Raw genomic sequence first — 16,544 nt, 5'->3', positions numbered from 1 at the left:
CAAAAGTGAAGAAACCTCACGAAAATTACAACAGACAAGTGACAATATAAATAATTGGACACAAGCTTGGAAAATAAGAATTAATGAAAGTAAATCTTTACATGTGCAGTTCACCTATAAACAGGCCGTACAAGCACCAATAACATTAAATATCACTATCATTCCATATAACAACAACGCTAAATATCTTGGAATGAATCTCGATGCAAAACTTCGCTGGAAGGAACATATAAAGAAGAAAAGAAAAGAACTGGAATTGAAATATAGGAAAATGTACCGGCTAATTGGAAGAAAATCACAATTATCAGTACATAATAAATTGCTATTATATAAGCAAATACTGAAACCTATGTGGACATACGGAGTTCAATTATGGGGATGTTCTGCAAAGAGTGACATAAATAAAATACAAATTTTTCAGAACAAAGTCCTCAGAGGTGTTGTGGGTGCACCTAAATACTATAGGACTGATTACCTACATCGAGACCTTCAGATACCCACAGGCAGTCAAGAAATCAAGAGAATTGCAAGAAGGCATGAGAAAAGACTCCATTCTCATACGAATATTGAAATAATACAACTTTTGAATACCACCAGAATAGTACACAGACCCAAAAGTATCAAACCATCTGATCTTGTGTAGTGTTGTGTAGTGAGGTGCATATATTAAAAAAATCAGCAGTGACATGTATAAACATTATTTCACCGAGACTGAGATAGGGCCGATGGGTCCTCCTAGTTATACATCTAGATTTAAATTATCACAAAGACAAATTGTAGGTTAGTCGGAAACGACTAGTAACAATATATTAATTAAATTAAAAAAAATGTTTTCTTCAGATCTAATACCGCTAAAATTAATTTGTTACTAACGATCAACTTTTTTGTCATTTAACAGAATGACTCAGTGTTACGAACCTTAGCTAGTTCTTAAACAACCTTCTTTGGACTATATCAAATGATACAATTTGATGTTCGCTTTATCTTCGCATCTATGATCATAATATTTTGGTCTTGTTACTGTCAATATTACTGTATCATTAGTAAAGCTTGTTCTTGTACTAGTTTGTGTTACTTCTACTCTTATCACTTTTAGTCAAGGTTCTGATATTTTAAAATCACTTATAGGCTAGCCTCAAATGATGCCTAATTTTGCCTTTTGTTTCAATTGCCATGAATTTTGAAAAATAAAGAAATTCACCCAATTTATATTCAATATTCCATTAATGTAGAAATAACCATAACACCACTTAAGTGATTTTAAATACTCATCTTTATATCAAATTTACACTGAAATAATATTATTTTTTCACAAGGGAAACATAAAAAGAAACTATTTTTTATACGGCTTTTTTATTTACTTTGAATACCTTTGTTCTGTCTGTCACTTTTAGGTACTATGATTATGGTATTAAAGACAAGATGATATGGTATTAAGATAACGCAGTTCAAATATTTACTGATAATTTAATTATTTTACTCAAATTTACTCTCCGGATAGAATCTACCAAGACAAAGTAATCAATCATCATTAATAACATTAATAGTAAGAATTATGAATGAGAGCGCAAACTTTCATCTTACTGATAATATAAAATTATCAGTGTAAATATTATTTAACTATTTCCCTTAAAATTGCTCCCAACATAGAAGATATTAGACAATGTAGTCAACACAAAAATTTACATTTAACTTTAGTTATCTCAAAAGTTACTTAAATAAATCAAATTTCAGTTTAGCTTTATATTGTTATTTAACTATATTACATTAAAAAATACTCAGATATATAACAAATAATTTTTCAAAAAAAATCTTTTAATTTTTACCGCTTAGTGATTTTCATCATTCATTTCAGAATTATGTTTTCACTTATTCTTCTGGATTAATTTCTATACAGAATGCAATAAAAGATTACAGTATATTAGTGTTGGGAACTATCGACTGAAAACAGCCGAAACAGTCAATAGTCGCAAAACAGTCGATATCCAAAAAACTAGCGACTGAAAATACTAATTACTAAAGGTACGGTTCGACTGTTTTTTTTTTCAATTCGTGATGTCAGACGAAGATGTACGAACTCTTTCCTGTATAAATTGTGAGAGAGGAAAGGACGGAGATAATTACTTGGACCAGTTAATTTTATTTGGGCTTATATTTTCCAACGGTAGTATAAGCGAGACGGATATGTACATATTCCTTCACGTACCAACTTTAAAAAAGAAAAGGAAAAAAAGTACTGAATACTATTAACATGCAATTAATAATTCCATTTTAAAGGAAGTAGAATTGTGTTTATATTTCAATGTTCTGTGGATCTGTAAAAAGGAATGGAATTTTTCTATGGAACGGAATAATATCCCACAAATTTTTTATGTGTATCGTTGTATCGCAATCTGTTAATTGCTATTTTTAAATAATATACTGTAATAAATGTAGACAATACAATAGAACATAAACAAAACCTAAAAACTAAAGATTTACAATAACCATAAATACTAAATAAACATTAAACATATATCTACTACCTACTAGAGCTATTTTAAATAAAGTAAATGCTTTATTTATGATTGAGCTGAAATATTTTTTAACAAAAATCGAGAGAGTAATCGAAATATTACCTATTATTGCCATAAAAACAGTAAAAAGTTTTTTAATATTTATCATTCATAATTTTAATCTTTTTACCCTATTACATTAACGATATTGAAAAATATCGTTCCAAAATGCTGGTAGATTAATATACAATATATTGTTATTAACAAACAAACTACCAAAAAAAATCATAAGCCTATATATATTACATATAAATCTATGTAAGGATAAATTGGGTACATTTTTCTCAAGGTCACAGCTAGAACGACAGAGCCAGAACGTAAAAAATCAGTCGAATAAAACTAGTAGAACCAAAAATAGTAACTAAAAGTACACGACTGAAACAGTCCATAGTAAATAGAAACAAAATCAGCCGGACCGAAAATAGCGACTGAGAAGAGTGGACTGAAACAGTCACTGGTAAAAAGTAGTAAAATGAGTAGAGCCAAAAATAGCGAATAGTCGATAGTAAAAAGTAGGCAATTACTAAACAGTCGATAGTCGTTTTCGATCGATAGTTCCCAACGCTATGTAATGTTAGGCATAAGGTCGATCCCAGATGTGTTGATGAGGAACATCTATCGCCGATAAATATTTCTATATATCGGAAAATAAACAGTATCAATATTAAAGATATTTTCTAAAATTATATCGATTGATGAACACGCCTTTCACAGATTATCTGTTAAGAGAAATTACATTTTATGGAAAATTTTGAAGTTTGATTTTCGATGGAAAGTATATAACCCTACCAATAAGACAACCAATGCACCTCATAAATGACGTCACGTATGTTGCCAATTGCAGTTTGTAAAAATGTAAAATTCGGTTTAAATTCGCAGCAGATTTTTCTTTCTTATTTTATCCTAGTTAAAAAGATAACTGATACGTCCTAATACGTAACCGAATTGGCGTATAAAATTCGATTTAGATTGGTATTAGTAGGCCATGTTGCCAAATGTTTGTAATTTTTTTTATTAATATCTTAGAACCTTAACAATCTGCCGTGGGCAATAAGTATTATTATATGATTTCCGTTATATAACATAACTCTCCTGACATGTAGAAAATTTTTAAGTTATTTTAAATTGTATACTAACTTATTCTTAACTTATTAACTTGTTATAAGGGGATATCACGTTGAATCAGTTGTTGGACACATAATATCGACGATGACTCGCAATATTTTATTCTGGAACCTCTGGAAGATATCTATGTTAGATTTGCTAGTTGTGCCGCACAGTTCAATACCATAGGTTCAAATGGGCCTAAGTATTGACTAATACAGCAAAATCTTGTTATCTAATGATAATTTGAATTTACGCCAAACGCCAATTTAGATCAGCCAATACATTTCTTTTAGTTTAAGCCCAAGCTATTTCCCTTTTGTCACTATATCTTTTGTCCATGTTAATCGTCGATCGAAATGCATTCCCAGATATTTAGCGTTGTCTGCTTGCGGAAGTTCATGATTATTCAGTTTTAGGGAGGGACATGTCAGAAAAAAGAGTAAATTTCTTAAAAATGTTTATGTTAATAATCACAGATTATAAAGTAGCAGAAATTTATGCGGGAACATAGCGACGTGCTGACGTCATAAATTCTGTCAATAAGTATCATCAACATAAATAAAGTTCTTCTTAAAGAAGTTGTTAATATTTAATATTTAAAATTATAATCATGTATTGAACAAACTGTGTAGCACATTCAATTACCATTTGTTCTGATCAACACAATCAGAATTTTGGATGATGCGTAAGCTCGTCGACGAGTTTTACACTTCCAAATCTTTCTTTTTGAACAGCGTTCGTATGTTTTCCTAGAAACTGTCGTAATATTGGCAGCAACGTGCTTTGCTCTTGACTCCAATTTTTTAGTTTGTTTGATTTTAGTCATGAACAGCATCCAACCAATGAGCATTTATTTATCGTCATCAAATAACGATCGATCGACTTACAAGAATTGGAAATTCGGAACGTACGTCGAAAAAAAAGGGCGATATAAATCTGGGGAGAGGATCTGAAGGTAGACGAGACGGTTGCAGAACTTATTTTCGGGCAAAACATTCTAAATGTTGGTCCTGGCACGGGGCCAGCGATACCGACGAGTTCGCCAGTGACCACACATTTTAATTTTTCAGACCGCTATTTTTAAACGATTCACATATTTCTCCGAACGAGTTGGCCCAATTGACATCAATGAATACACATTCGTTCGCTTGTACTCTGGACGCACGTAAAGGTATATATTTAACGCTAAGCCAGATGACATGGATAAAAAGTGAAATATCGCGAATTGTCAACGGGACAGTTGGTGGAGTCGTCTCACGTCTGCTTAATGGCCGCCGCCACTGTCAGAGCAGGACCCTATTGCTATTCGGCACATGTAGATCCGCATTAGGACGATTTTTGGAATCTTTCATTTTTGGTGCGATATATATATTTTTTAATTTTACTTATACTTTACGCCTAATTATTAAAACATTGCATTAATTTGTTATTCAAAATTACTTCATTATTTTTCATAATATTTTCCTTCACCTAACAGGTCGATTGAAAAGTCCCCGGCCTGACACTTAGTTTTACATTTGACAGCTGTCGGATCATTAGTTTGTGAATTATAGCATTTTGAGTGAAGCAACTTTTGTTAATGTTGTTCGATAAAAAGGAATTTCGCGTGTTGATAAAATGTTGTTTTTTGAAGGGAAAAAATACTAAAAATACTAAAAATAAAAATGTTTAATGTATTGTCTGTCGCAATTTGTAAATTCGTTTTAGAATCAGACAATATTTTCCTTTTTATTTTAATCTAGTTAAAAAGAGACACATTGCTGTCTGATTAGTTCGAACGCGTAAACGAATGAGCCTGTCAAAGTGTTCCAGTTGTCACATATATGCAAAATTCTTGAAAACAATAGTGATAAGAGGTTATACCTCTACTCTATAAACTATGGTACTTGTTGTTTGTATAAGTACTATAATGTTAAAATAAATTATATCTGATTTTAACGTTTTATTTTCATTATTTTATTTAGATTAGAATTTTGTTATAGGTCAAAGACAAAATAAACTAAAACTCAGAGTTGATGTGGCAACATTACACCGTTTTAATGTCATAAATTGAGATGAGGTATGTTCACACCAACTTTGGATAGACTATATAAGCGTGATAGTGACTGACAGTCGCGAAATTTCCGAAACCATACACGTCATTGATTTGAAATATGGTGTAATAATTCCTTCTTGGTCGTGCACACCCATTGAGAACGGAATTTGACCAAATCGTTTCCGAAATAGAGTTTTTAATATTTTTTAAAGAATTGGCATACGAACAATTCTCCATTTCTGATTGTTTTACGTACACGAGCTTGTATAAAGTCCATAAGTGTTGATGTTAACATTAAGTTGGTCAATTTTTATTTGGGAAATGATATGTTTATCCCACACTTGTCTTGCAAGAACGTACAACAGAACAATAGTAAGCCGGCTTGGTGGCGCAGTGGTAAAGGCGACAACACGGTCCTCCTACTGTTGCGAGAGTCGCGAGTTCGAATCCTGTTGGGGCATGGTCGTAAATTTATGTTTGTGATTGTTTAACGTTTGTGGTTGTCCTTAGGCAAGAGTGCAAAATCCGACAAGGACAATGATCCCAGTCACGTCAGTAACCAGGCTGGGTAAGATCTGGGATAATTTCCAAGTTGGTCACTTGTCAGTCAGTAGGCTTAATGTCGAGGACCCTGGTTCGGAACCCACGTTAAGTTGTAGGTCCAGTCCAGATAAAACCTGGGTGGTAAAAAAGCTACTTTAAAATTATATATAGAAAAAAGAAAAATAGTAATAAATTAAATACATATTGTACTAAGCATATCGAATATAATTAAAATGTCCCATTGTATTTTTAAAATATGATTCATCACCTGCTGTCGTTTTGATGTACCGCCATTTTTTGTATGCATTAAGTCCCAACAATATTTTTAAATTTATGGGGAATTCAATAAAAATAAAAGAATATCATATATATGCCAGTCAAACTGTCATATATTGTCTCAGTCTCATATTAAAACACAACTTGTATTTTCAGTTTTTTCGGAGAATCATTGTTATCTGAGACAACTGATTTTGAATGACATTGATAATGTAAACGGCTGCTACGATTATCACAGACAGAGGGTGGAGCTTTATTGGAAAACGTCTCAAACGTCATCTAAAGTTAATCGATTATAATCCACGTTGAAAACTCTAATAAATCATTTCATGAAACTTTCCGTAGTTTCACATTACGATAAACAACACATATCGAGTTTAAATGATAACATATTATTAAGACGTTTTCAATGTTCTAACGCCAAAACCCGCATTTGTATACATTTCGGTTCGCATCTACAGCTGATCACTAAAAAGCAGAATCATTTACTAAATATCTAGAAAAAAACTAATATTGAATATAATTTACCGGGCGTAGAAGCTGAAAATTCGATTCCACGAAACGATATAAAAGCTTATAGACCTATATCACTGCTGCCAGTAATATCTAAGGTTTTTGAAAAACTCCGGTTGAAAAGAATAAAACCGATCGTAGAGAGAAAAAACCTAATACTAACAAACCAGTCTGGGTTTATTAACAAGCATTCAACAATTGACCAGGTCCACAGAATAACAGATGTTATTGAAGAAGCCTACGAAAGTTAAAAAGTATGCTTAGCTATAATCGTACGTTACAGCCAGAATGTTTAGAGTTAAAAAAGAAGAAACTTACTCTACAATGAAAGAAGCTAAAGCAGGTGTACCACAAGGAAATGTACTGGGATCAATGCTTTATCTACTCTACACTTGTGATATATCACAAACGGAGAATATTACGATGGTTACATTTGCGATTATAGCTGTATAGCTGTCGGAGACAATAGTGAAGAAGCCTCACGAAAATTGCAACAGTCAAATGACAATATAAATAATTGGACACAAGGACACAATTATGGGGATATTCTGCAAAGAATAAGTATTGTGGGTGCACCCAAATACTATAGGACTGGCTACCTACGTCGAGACCTTCAGATACCCACAGTCAGTCAAGAAATCGAGAGAATTGCAAGGGGGCATGAGGAAAGACTCCATTCTCATGAGAATATTGAAGTATTGCAGCTTTTGGATACCACCAGAACAGGATACAGACTCAAAAGAATCAAACAATCTGATCTTGTGTAGTGAGGTGCATATAATAAAAAATACAGCAGTGACATGTATAAACATTATTTCACCAGAGACTGAGATAGGGCCGATGGGTCTTCCTAGTTATATACCTAGATTTAAGTTATCATAAAGACAAATTGTAGGTTAGTCGGAAACGACTAGTAACAATGTAATAATTAAATAATCAAAGAAAAATTGGTATATAATTATCCAATAATAATATACTTGTTACTAATTATCGGAAATCTATAGTAGATAAAATAAATATCAACCAAAAGTACTATTGTAACTAAGTGATTATAAGTATTTCATTAGCATTATCTTTCTCGTCAGGCTCTTAATACGTAAATCTAATCATCTCATCATTGTCGTATTTCAATATTATCTTTGTAACCTTATGAATTAATTTTTTAGGTCTATTTAATCCAAAATGTTTGAAACTCTGACTGAATCTTCGTTATAGTTTCATATCAAAATATTTTCCCTATATTTTATAAATATCCTGTCATTTAAACCTTTTCTCACAATGTAATGTAAAGTCAATTTCTGACAAGGATCATCAAGATATTGTTTATTTGTCATAGCAAACTAGAGCGTCTAGCATATACAATAGTCTAGTTTTGGAGAATACTGACATGCACGCAAGGATTTGAATTTGCAACGTTGCCAGTTGTTGAAAATTATACGTACATTAGAAGAATTTCATTCAAAAATAATTTTTATCATTTAATAAAATTTATTTGAAAGCAAAAAGAAGATAATAAAACAATATGTAATTATTTAACAATATATAAAAATTACAATAACAAACCAAAGCTATAGTTATTGTAAATTATTCGTATATTTGAGAGTGTAATATATATTCAGTCAGTCATCAAGTCGGTTCAATTTTTTTATTAAAAATATTTTATAATTTACTTGAAATGGCTTTAGTCTATGATACATCTATATTGTCCGCAGCTTGGAAGGATCCCGGCTGATCATCCTCTAGTTGGTGGGCACAAAGGTCCCGTTCTCGACATTGCATGGTGTCCGCACAACGATAATGTCATCGCCAGTGGGTCTGAGGATTGCGTTGTCAAGGTATTTTTTTGTGTTCTTGTCTGTCTATTCGAGGCGGTACTCGAGTAACGTGTACGAATTTATAGGTTTGGCACATTCCCGATGGAGGTCTGATCAAGACGTTAACGGAGCCGGTGGTTGATCTGGTCTATCATCAGAGAAGAGTTGGTCTGGTCTTGTGGCATCCTACCGCACAAAATGTTCTCTTAACTGCCGGGAGTGATAATCAAGTCGTTATCTGGAATGTAGGTAAGTCACGTACATCAGTAGCTTGTACTTTAAACATAAAATTAATTGCTTGTAAAATTATAAATTTATATAGATATATAAATTTATATATATTTATAGTCCTTTGTTGTATTGTCATTTCGACATTACTAATACCGTCATACTTATCATTGATTTATATACCAGTTGTAATGGAAATTCATTACCGGTTTTTTTTTTAAACATGATTTTCAAGAAAATGGAAAAGTTTATTTATTCAAAGTATTGGCCATTTGATTCTATAGAATTTACGGATGCCATTCCAAAAAAACCGTTTGTTCTTTGAGTAAAACCGTCGAGCCATTTTCCAACTTCTTCGAAATTGGCGAGATGCTGCCCTGCTTTGATGCCAAAGTTGATAATCGGACGGGACAATGTCTGGATGGTACGGCGGGTGTGATATTCCCATCCAAGTGCTTTCAGCGCTTCGTTGATCGGTTTTGCTCGATGAGACGACGGTGTGTTATCGTTCTGTAAATCCACTTTACTGTGTCTTCAGGTCCATTCTGGGAGGTTTTCGAATGAATGCCAAACAAGGTTGTTGTTTTGCGACTAAAATTATTTGGCCTTGGGGTTAATTAGCCAGCTTCACCAGGTGATAACCATGATTTTTTAGGCTTAGGGTTTTCAAAATATCAATTCAAAAAATCACTTTTCATCGCCTATCGCTACTCGATGCAGGAATAACTTCCGATCGTACCGTTGAAGCGGCATTTCCCAGACGATTTTTTCCATTTTCCATTTACCTGCCATTCAATTGATGTGGCATCCATCTTTTGGGTTTAGCCAATTGCTCGTAATCGGTCGCTAATCGTTTTTAGGCCACATTTAACACTTCTGCCAATTGTTGTTGAGTTTGGGTAGGTCTCCATCCAAGAACTCTTGTAGTTTCACATCTTCAAACTTTTTCTTAGGTTTTTCCATAGGTCCATATAGGTTTTAGTATGTGCTTGTACAGCAGCAACTTATATACGAATAATTCAGATTTTCTTTTTGGTCCTTTCAACAAAGGGTTTTATCCAGATTCATCACAAGATACTTGCGTTGTTACTGTATGGGATAATAGTATTATTCATATTTATTGTTACATTAATAGTTTGTATTGAACCGTTGACTTTCATTCTCCATGTTTGGGTACACTTGTTTATATTATTACTTGCGTGCTGCAGTTTTCTGTTTGCTTCTTTGCTATTGTCTCTAGTAGCAAGTATCGCAGTATAATCAGCAAATGTAGTCATAACAACATTTTCAATTTGTGGTGTGTCACTTATATAGACTGGGTAAAGAACAATACCTAAAACAGCGCCTTTTGGTACATCTGATTTTGTTTCTTTCATTGTTAAGTAAGCTTAAGAGATTGTAAGATTTAAGAGTTTAATGTATGCCTCTATGCCCGATTTTATCGAAGGGTTGCACCAGTTCTTGCAACAGAAATATCGTATTTGAAGTTCTACAAATGCTCATGTAGTGATCGAGAAGACATTATATCTTAATAGAAGGATTATTTGGTGTACATTCTAATATTAATTTTTTACGTTCTTCGAAATATTCATATAACAATTTCAATGCTCTATATTTAATTTGACATCGTATTGTATATGTTTTTTAAAAATAATTATCAATAAACTGTTTGTTTCGTCACTAGGTACTGGTGAGGCACTAGTCCAAATCGACTGTCACCCCGATATCATATACAGCGCTTGTTTTAACTGGAATGGATCGGAACTTCTGACGACATGCAAAGACAAAAAGATCAGAATAATTAATCCTAGAACCGGCGAGGTGACGTCCGAGGCGATAGCTCACGAAGGTACGTCGCGCGAGCCCCAGTAAAATTAGGAATACAGAGGTAGTCGGTTTCAGGATCTAAGGCGACCAGAGCGATTTTCCTCCGCCATGGTCTCGTTTTCACGACCGGCTTCTCCAAAATGTCCGAGAGACAGTACAGTTTGCGGACGCCGGATTGCCTCGACGAGCCAATTGTGATGGTGGAGTTGGACACGTCGAACGGCGTTATGTTTCCCTTGTACGACCCAGATACCAATTTGGTGTATTTATGCGGTAAAGGAGACTCCGTTATAAGGTACGAGAATTACAATGTTTTAATTATGTGGATTATGATTGTGTTTTATGGAAAACATTATAAAATAATTACAAATCTACAACATAGTTTTATACAGTACAATTTAACAAGAACAAAACTCCTGTTTGGAATAGGTGAAAGCTAAATAATTGAAACAGCATATATATGCAGTATGCATATTTCATGAAGCATCTTTCTTAGCATGAAGTTTTTTCACATTCTTATTAATAATTATTTTATATTTTGGTATTATGTCAGATAGTTGTATGCTCATGCCTGGGGTGGCATTCAATATCCATCTGAATTTATTTTTTGTGTAAGTATAAGCTGAAAAACCTGTTCCATAAGGATATGACAAGAGTGAATAGTTTTGGGGCAGACAAAGGAAAAGGACAGCCTTTATGATTTCTTTTGATATTCAGTCCTAACAGCAATTACTAACACTTTTTCTTAAGAAAGACTATCTGGAATATATCAGTAGCTGATCAACTTTAAAAGATATAGAAACATTCTGTAGAAGCTGCAATATTCATTCATGATTGTTAAACCAATCATTCATGTATATGAAAAACCTGCTTTATAAAGAAGTAACAAAAGAGTGAAATGTTAGGATAGTCATTTTGGTTAATTTCAGATTTCTGAGCTATTTTAGTTTATGAGAGACTATTTGAAATATATCATAAATGATCTAGTTCAGAATATCCGGAAAGCTTCTGTAGAAGCTGCAATATCCCCTCATGCATTGTTAATGCAATCATTCATTTACTGCCTGTTACTAATACTTTTCCAAATTTGTGCTAAACTACATAAACTTCTTGATAAAGTTGTGGATTAATGATTTGGCAGTGTGGTACTCTATATGAAATATATCACATGGAATCTCTTTTTGGGTGCAAAATGCAATGACAGTGTTTACATCCCAGTGCAGTGTTTTTAATTTTTGACTGGGATTTTTATCTTTCCTGTCATTTCTTTAGTGGCTACACGCGACAATATATTTTCAATTAATTTATGTTTTCATTCATAAAATAATTGTATTTCTTCTCCAATTGCACGGATTTTAAAAATCGTGCAGAGCGGTACATTTTGTTGGTTAGATGTACTGAAAATATATCTCACGACTGCAAGTAATATTGATAGATCAGCTACATCTGTACTTTCATTAAGATGCATCGCAAACATATCAGAAAGTATTCAATATGATCGCATATGGAATTATGTAATAGCTAAAAACAAATAATTTCACGGAACCCCGGTTGGTCACGAACCCCTAATTATTGTTTATTTTGCGACATTTTCAGATACTTTGAAATAACAGCGGAACCGCCATTCGTACACTACATCAACACGTTCCAAACACCTGATCCGCAGAGAGGTATCGGTATGATGCCAAAGAGAGGTTGCGAAGTAACTTCCTGTGAAATTGCTCGTTTTTACAGGCTGAATAATTCCGGTTTATGTCAAGTAAGACCTTTATTCACTTGATAACGTATCATGATAGTTTAATCCTATCGCGTTAGGTTATTACAATGACTGTACCACGGAAGTCTGAACTCTTCCAAGAAGACTTGTATCCAGACACGTTGGGTGATACAGCCGCGTTAACGGCTGACGAGTGGATCGGCGGTAAAGATGCGGAACCACTCCTTATTTCCTTGAAAGAGGGGTACAGGCCACCAGAATCTAAAGCAGCTATCTCAGTTACAAGGAAGAGTAATCTTTTGGATAAGATGCCCGCTAAAAACAAAGGTGGTAGTGCAGGAGCCGGTCAAGTATCAGTAAGTACTTTTCTACGCATTACACTTAATTTATATCACAAAACACAGAGGAATTAGAAGTGTATCTCCCATATATTACCTGTGTACAAGTTTAGCATTAATTTGCCACCAGAGGGCGCGACTGATAATTTGAATAGCGGGAAATTTAAAATATTTTATTAATAAAAATGCAATATAAGCTTAAAAATGTATTTTATTTAAATATATGTAAAATTTATATTACAATTATATCAAAGGAAAAACAGTCAAGATATCATTTACCAACAAAATAAAAAAAGTCTTTGCCTTTGTCAAATTACATCTATCATACTGCCGGGTTTTAATAGCTTCACTGTTCAACTCACATTTCCTAACATATCAATGTTTTCTTCTATGCCATAGCTAAAATGTATGGCTTATTATATTTTACAAATCAGTTACGTATAATTAGCATTATAAAAGACTTACGATGTAAATAACAACTGGAAACCATACCCCCGTTAAGCGATGCTTTTCTACATTTCGGTTTGTAGTTATCCTGTGTAAAATGTACATTACAAACCCTTTTGCTCTAATTTAAGACCTCACAAGAGATTCACATCAGTTTTTCATTATTTATTGCTAAAAGCCGTTTCTGACATAGAGCAGGATCCCTAGGAAAGCTGGGTATTCTATTTGAAATGGTGATACATCCAGGAACGCAACACTTGAGATGTCTTAAGATTTAAACAAATCATTTTAACTAGAAAAAAAAAACATAAAAACACATTTAACAAAATAAGAATATTTAACACGTAAGTTCATAAGTTTTTTAAATTTACTTTGTCAGCAATTAAAGAGACGGTTTCAACAAAAGCTTTACCAAAAAAGTCCAAAATATCCAGTAAATTTTTGATTATTTCCACCAAATATAAATATACCTACATTACGCCTTTTTATTTTTTAGAATAGCCTTCTGAAAGCAGAAAGTGTCACATTTCAGTTTTGTTACCAAATTTATACCTCGAGCCACCTGGTGGCAAAAAAATAAAACACTCTATCGCATGCGCCCTTTTTAAGATACGCTTCTAAATTATCAAAAATTTGTGATATATATATATATATATATATATATATATATATATATATATATATATATATATATATATATATATATATATATATATATATATTGGTATTAATCATTATTAATTATTCATGTGGACATCATACTTTCATAGATCTACATTAATTTTGATTAAATTAATTAGGTCTATTAACAAGAAATCGGTATTGTTGTGGTTATATATCATTAAATTGCAAATGTTATGCCTAAGAATGAATGTGTCTTAAATTATTATGCCAGTTAGTTTGATTTAGTTACAAATTATATAAATGGCAATTATTTATATGAGTTGCTTGGATGGTTAATTATTGTAACTATATTTTCTAATTGAAACGTGTTGCAGGAAAAAACTCTGCAGGAATTTGCGGAAGAAATCCGAAAGTTGAAGGCCATGATCGTGAAGCACGAGAATCGTATTCGGGCCCTGGAGGCGGCGCTGTCGAAACAGGCGGCATCGGATGACGCAGACGGGGCGGGTGGCGACGGCCTGGGGGCGCAGCCCGTACTGGCGTCGGATGAAGTATGAAAGAGGAGCGATTAGTAACGATATATTTGGGACTGCTCAAACTAACACAAAGTAGAGGTAAACAATTTTTCCCAACGTCTTAAATGTTTGTATAAAAGACAAAAAGTTGTTGGCGCGCCATTAACGTGCAGCAAAAGTTGAGACATAAAGTACCTTCATACGATTTTTTCACAAGTCTGTACGTTATTGAAACAAATCTTTTTTGTGATCGTTGAATAAAATTTATCTTGTTATTTTTTCTAACATTTTTATGACTGTTTACGTTTAAGTATTACCTCTTGGTTTCGTTCATAGTCTTGATCATAAGCCTTTTAATCACTGAAATTGATTTCAAGCTTACTCAAGTTTTTTTTGTTCCATTCTTAGCAAAAGACCGTATTTTATCGAAGATAATTATAATATAAGGTAATGAAATGTTTTTTTTTTCAGGTGTTACTTCACGCCCAAGAAACCTGTTTGTAATTGCTTTGCTTTTTCACACATAAACTTTCAATCATCTTTATTTATTTTTTTCATCGATGCCGTCAACAATTGCGCCTATATCAGCAGATATACTGTTTTATTGTATAATGTATAGAAAACGTACAATTTAGGTCATTGCTTATCATCATCAATCAGAAAGAGAGGCAGAGAGAGAGAGAGGTATTGCAAACATGGCAATTCCAGACATTGACGATTGTTGAAATTGTTTCCGTGTAATCAAGTGCTCTTATTATTCTGAAGTCTGCTACGCTGTTTTACATTGTAAGTTAACGTTTCGGTCAAGTTCATTTTTGAAAGGGATATGAATTAAATGGATCTAAGTTATATTCAAGGAACATACCCGTTATTCTGTGCCTTCGTTTTATTAATTTGATACTAGATGTTATTGTTAATTCCTCAGTCAATATCTCTCTAATATCATATCCTTATATAGCGTTATTATCCCATTTGTGTTAAAAATTTCTATATAGTTTATAAAATGTTTCGTATGGAATTTTTGATAATGTCAATTTAGTGTACATACGTATGTATTCTTAAAATAGTTCTTCCTCAAAGGAAATATTAAATGAAAATATATTTTTATAATAGTTTATTCAAACTCTATATTTTTTTGTATATTTATGTAAGATATCTTCTTTAAATGTAATAATTAAATGCATTAATTGATTTTCTTTGAGTAATCTTACTGACATTTTATTATTTAACACTTGTACGTTGTAATAATATGCAAACTGCAACCATCTGCCTTCTTGTAAATACACAATTAATAATCATTTAGACTCTTAAATAATAATGGTGCTAAATAATTCAACGAATTAATTGTTAACTTGTTAATAATGTGACACAGGTCATTTTAGAAACTTTTAAATTGGTTTGTTTATCCATATAAACAATGTTGTAGGTTTATTCAAATTATTTTTATATTAAGGAAAATAAATGAATTATATGTACTCAAAACTTATCAAAAGTTCCATGGCAATAAAATGTGTGCTCTTAACAAAGAATAATTGTATATAAATGTGTATAAATATAACATTGCATTTTGACACTAATAATATTAATGTATTGTTAGTATTTTTACAAATATATAAAAAGAAAATGTGTAGTATTTTATTTCAAACTATTACTGATTACTAGAGGCTGTTTCAAATGTCTGTATAATGGACGGTAAAAGGAAGAAGCATATATATCTTGTTTTAACATTAATTTTTTTTCTTTTGAATTTAATATTAATAATTAATATGTTTAATTTCATAATGATTATATATTCTAAAATGGCACAATAAAAAAGTAATGAATACTTACAAGCATCGTGAAATCAAATACTATTAATATTGCCAGTGCTCCAATGGTTACCCGCCTCTAATATATGACATATTTAAACAAAAATCGAAATGCTATTTCATAGCTTTTGTAAAAATGTATCTTATGCTTCTAAAAAATAAAATATTGTTTTTAAATACGTAAACAAAACCCTTTC

The 16,544-nt window shown here is 32.3% G+C and overlaps 1 protein-coding gene and 1 long non-coding RNA gene across 6 annotated transcripts in view; one reads left to right on the top strand and one right to left on the bottom strand.

Moving 5' to 3' along the window:
• The window catches only part of coro (protein coronin), a 26,061-nt gene extending 9,898 nt beyond the window's left edge, over nucleotides 1-16,163 (top strand). For 2 of the 3 annotated variants that reach the window (XM_076399745.1, XM_076399744.1), the window contains exons 3-10: nucleotides 8,742-8,864; nucleotides 8,930-9,092; nucleotides 10,756-10,920; nucleotides 10,974-11,193; nucleotides 12,495-12,657; nucleotides 12,714-12,971; nucleotides 14,399-14,638; nucleotides 15,011-16,163. In XM_076399745.1, coding sequence (XP_076255860.1) covers nucleotides 8,742-8,864; nucleotides 8,930-9,092; nucleotides 10,756-10,920; nucleotides 10,974-11,193; nucleotides 12,495-12,657; nucleotides 12,714-12,971; nucleotides 14,399-14,581 — 1,275 coding nt within the window. In that variant the 3' untranslated portion in view covers nucleotides 14,582-14,638; nucleotides 15,011-16,163. Of the gene's footprint in view, nucleotides 1-8,714; nucleotides 8,865-8,929; nucleotides 9,093-10,755; nucleotides 10,921-10,973; nucleotides 11,194-12,494; nucleotides 12,658-12,713; nucleotides 12,972-14,398; nucleotides 14,639-15,010 lie in introns of all 3 variants that reach the window. The other variant, XM_076399746.1, reaches the window with a different exon arrangement.
• On the bottom strand, nucleotides 13,145-16,544 carry LOC143193510 (uncharacterized). 3 transcript variants are annotated; one of them, XR_013005041.1, is made up of 3 exons: nucleotides 16,370-16,544; nucleotides 13,419-13,692; nucleotides 13,145-13,352 (listed from the first exon to the last, which is right to left on the bottom strand). It is a non-coding gene; the product is annotated as an uncharacterized LOC143193510 (long non-coding RNA). The 3 variants fall into 3 exon arrangements; XR_013005042.1 differs by lacking the exon at nucleotides 16,370-16,544 and adding an exon at nucleotides 13,813-14,028; XR_013005040.1 differs by lacking the exon at nucleotides 16,370-16,544 and having other exon boundaries at nucleotides 13,419-14,038.

This window comes from Rhynchophorus ferrugineus, unplaced genomic scaffold (genome assembly GCF_030347505.1).
Source record: "Rhynchophorus ferrugineus isolate W39M unplaced genomic scaffold, kcgeb_rfMv2 rfM3, whole genome shotgun sequence".
Classification (NCBI taxonomy): domain Eukaryota; kingdom Metazoa; phylum Arthropoda; class Insecta; order Coleoptera; family Curculionidae; genus Rhynchophorus; species Rhynchophorus ferrugineus.
The sequence above is the reverse complement of the archived record's forward strand: the minus strand, read 5'-3'. Positions and strand labels throughout refer to the sequence as shown.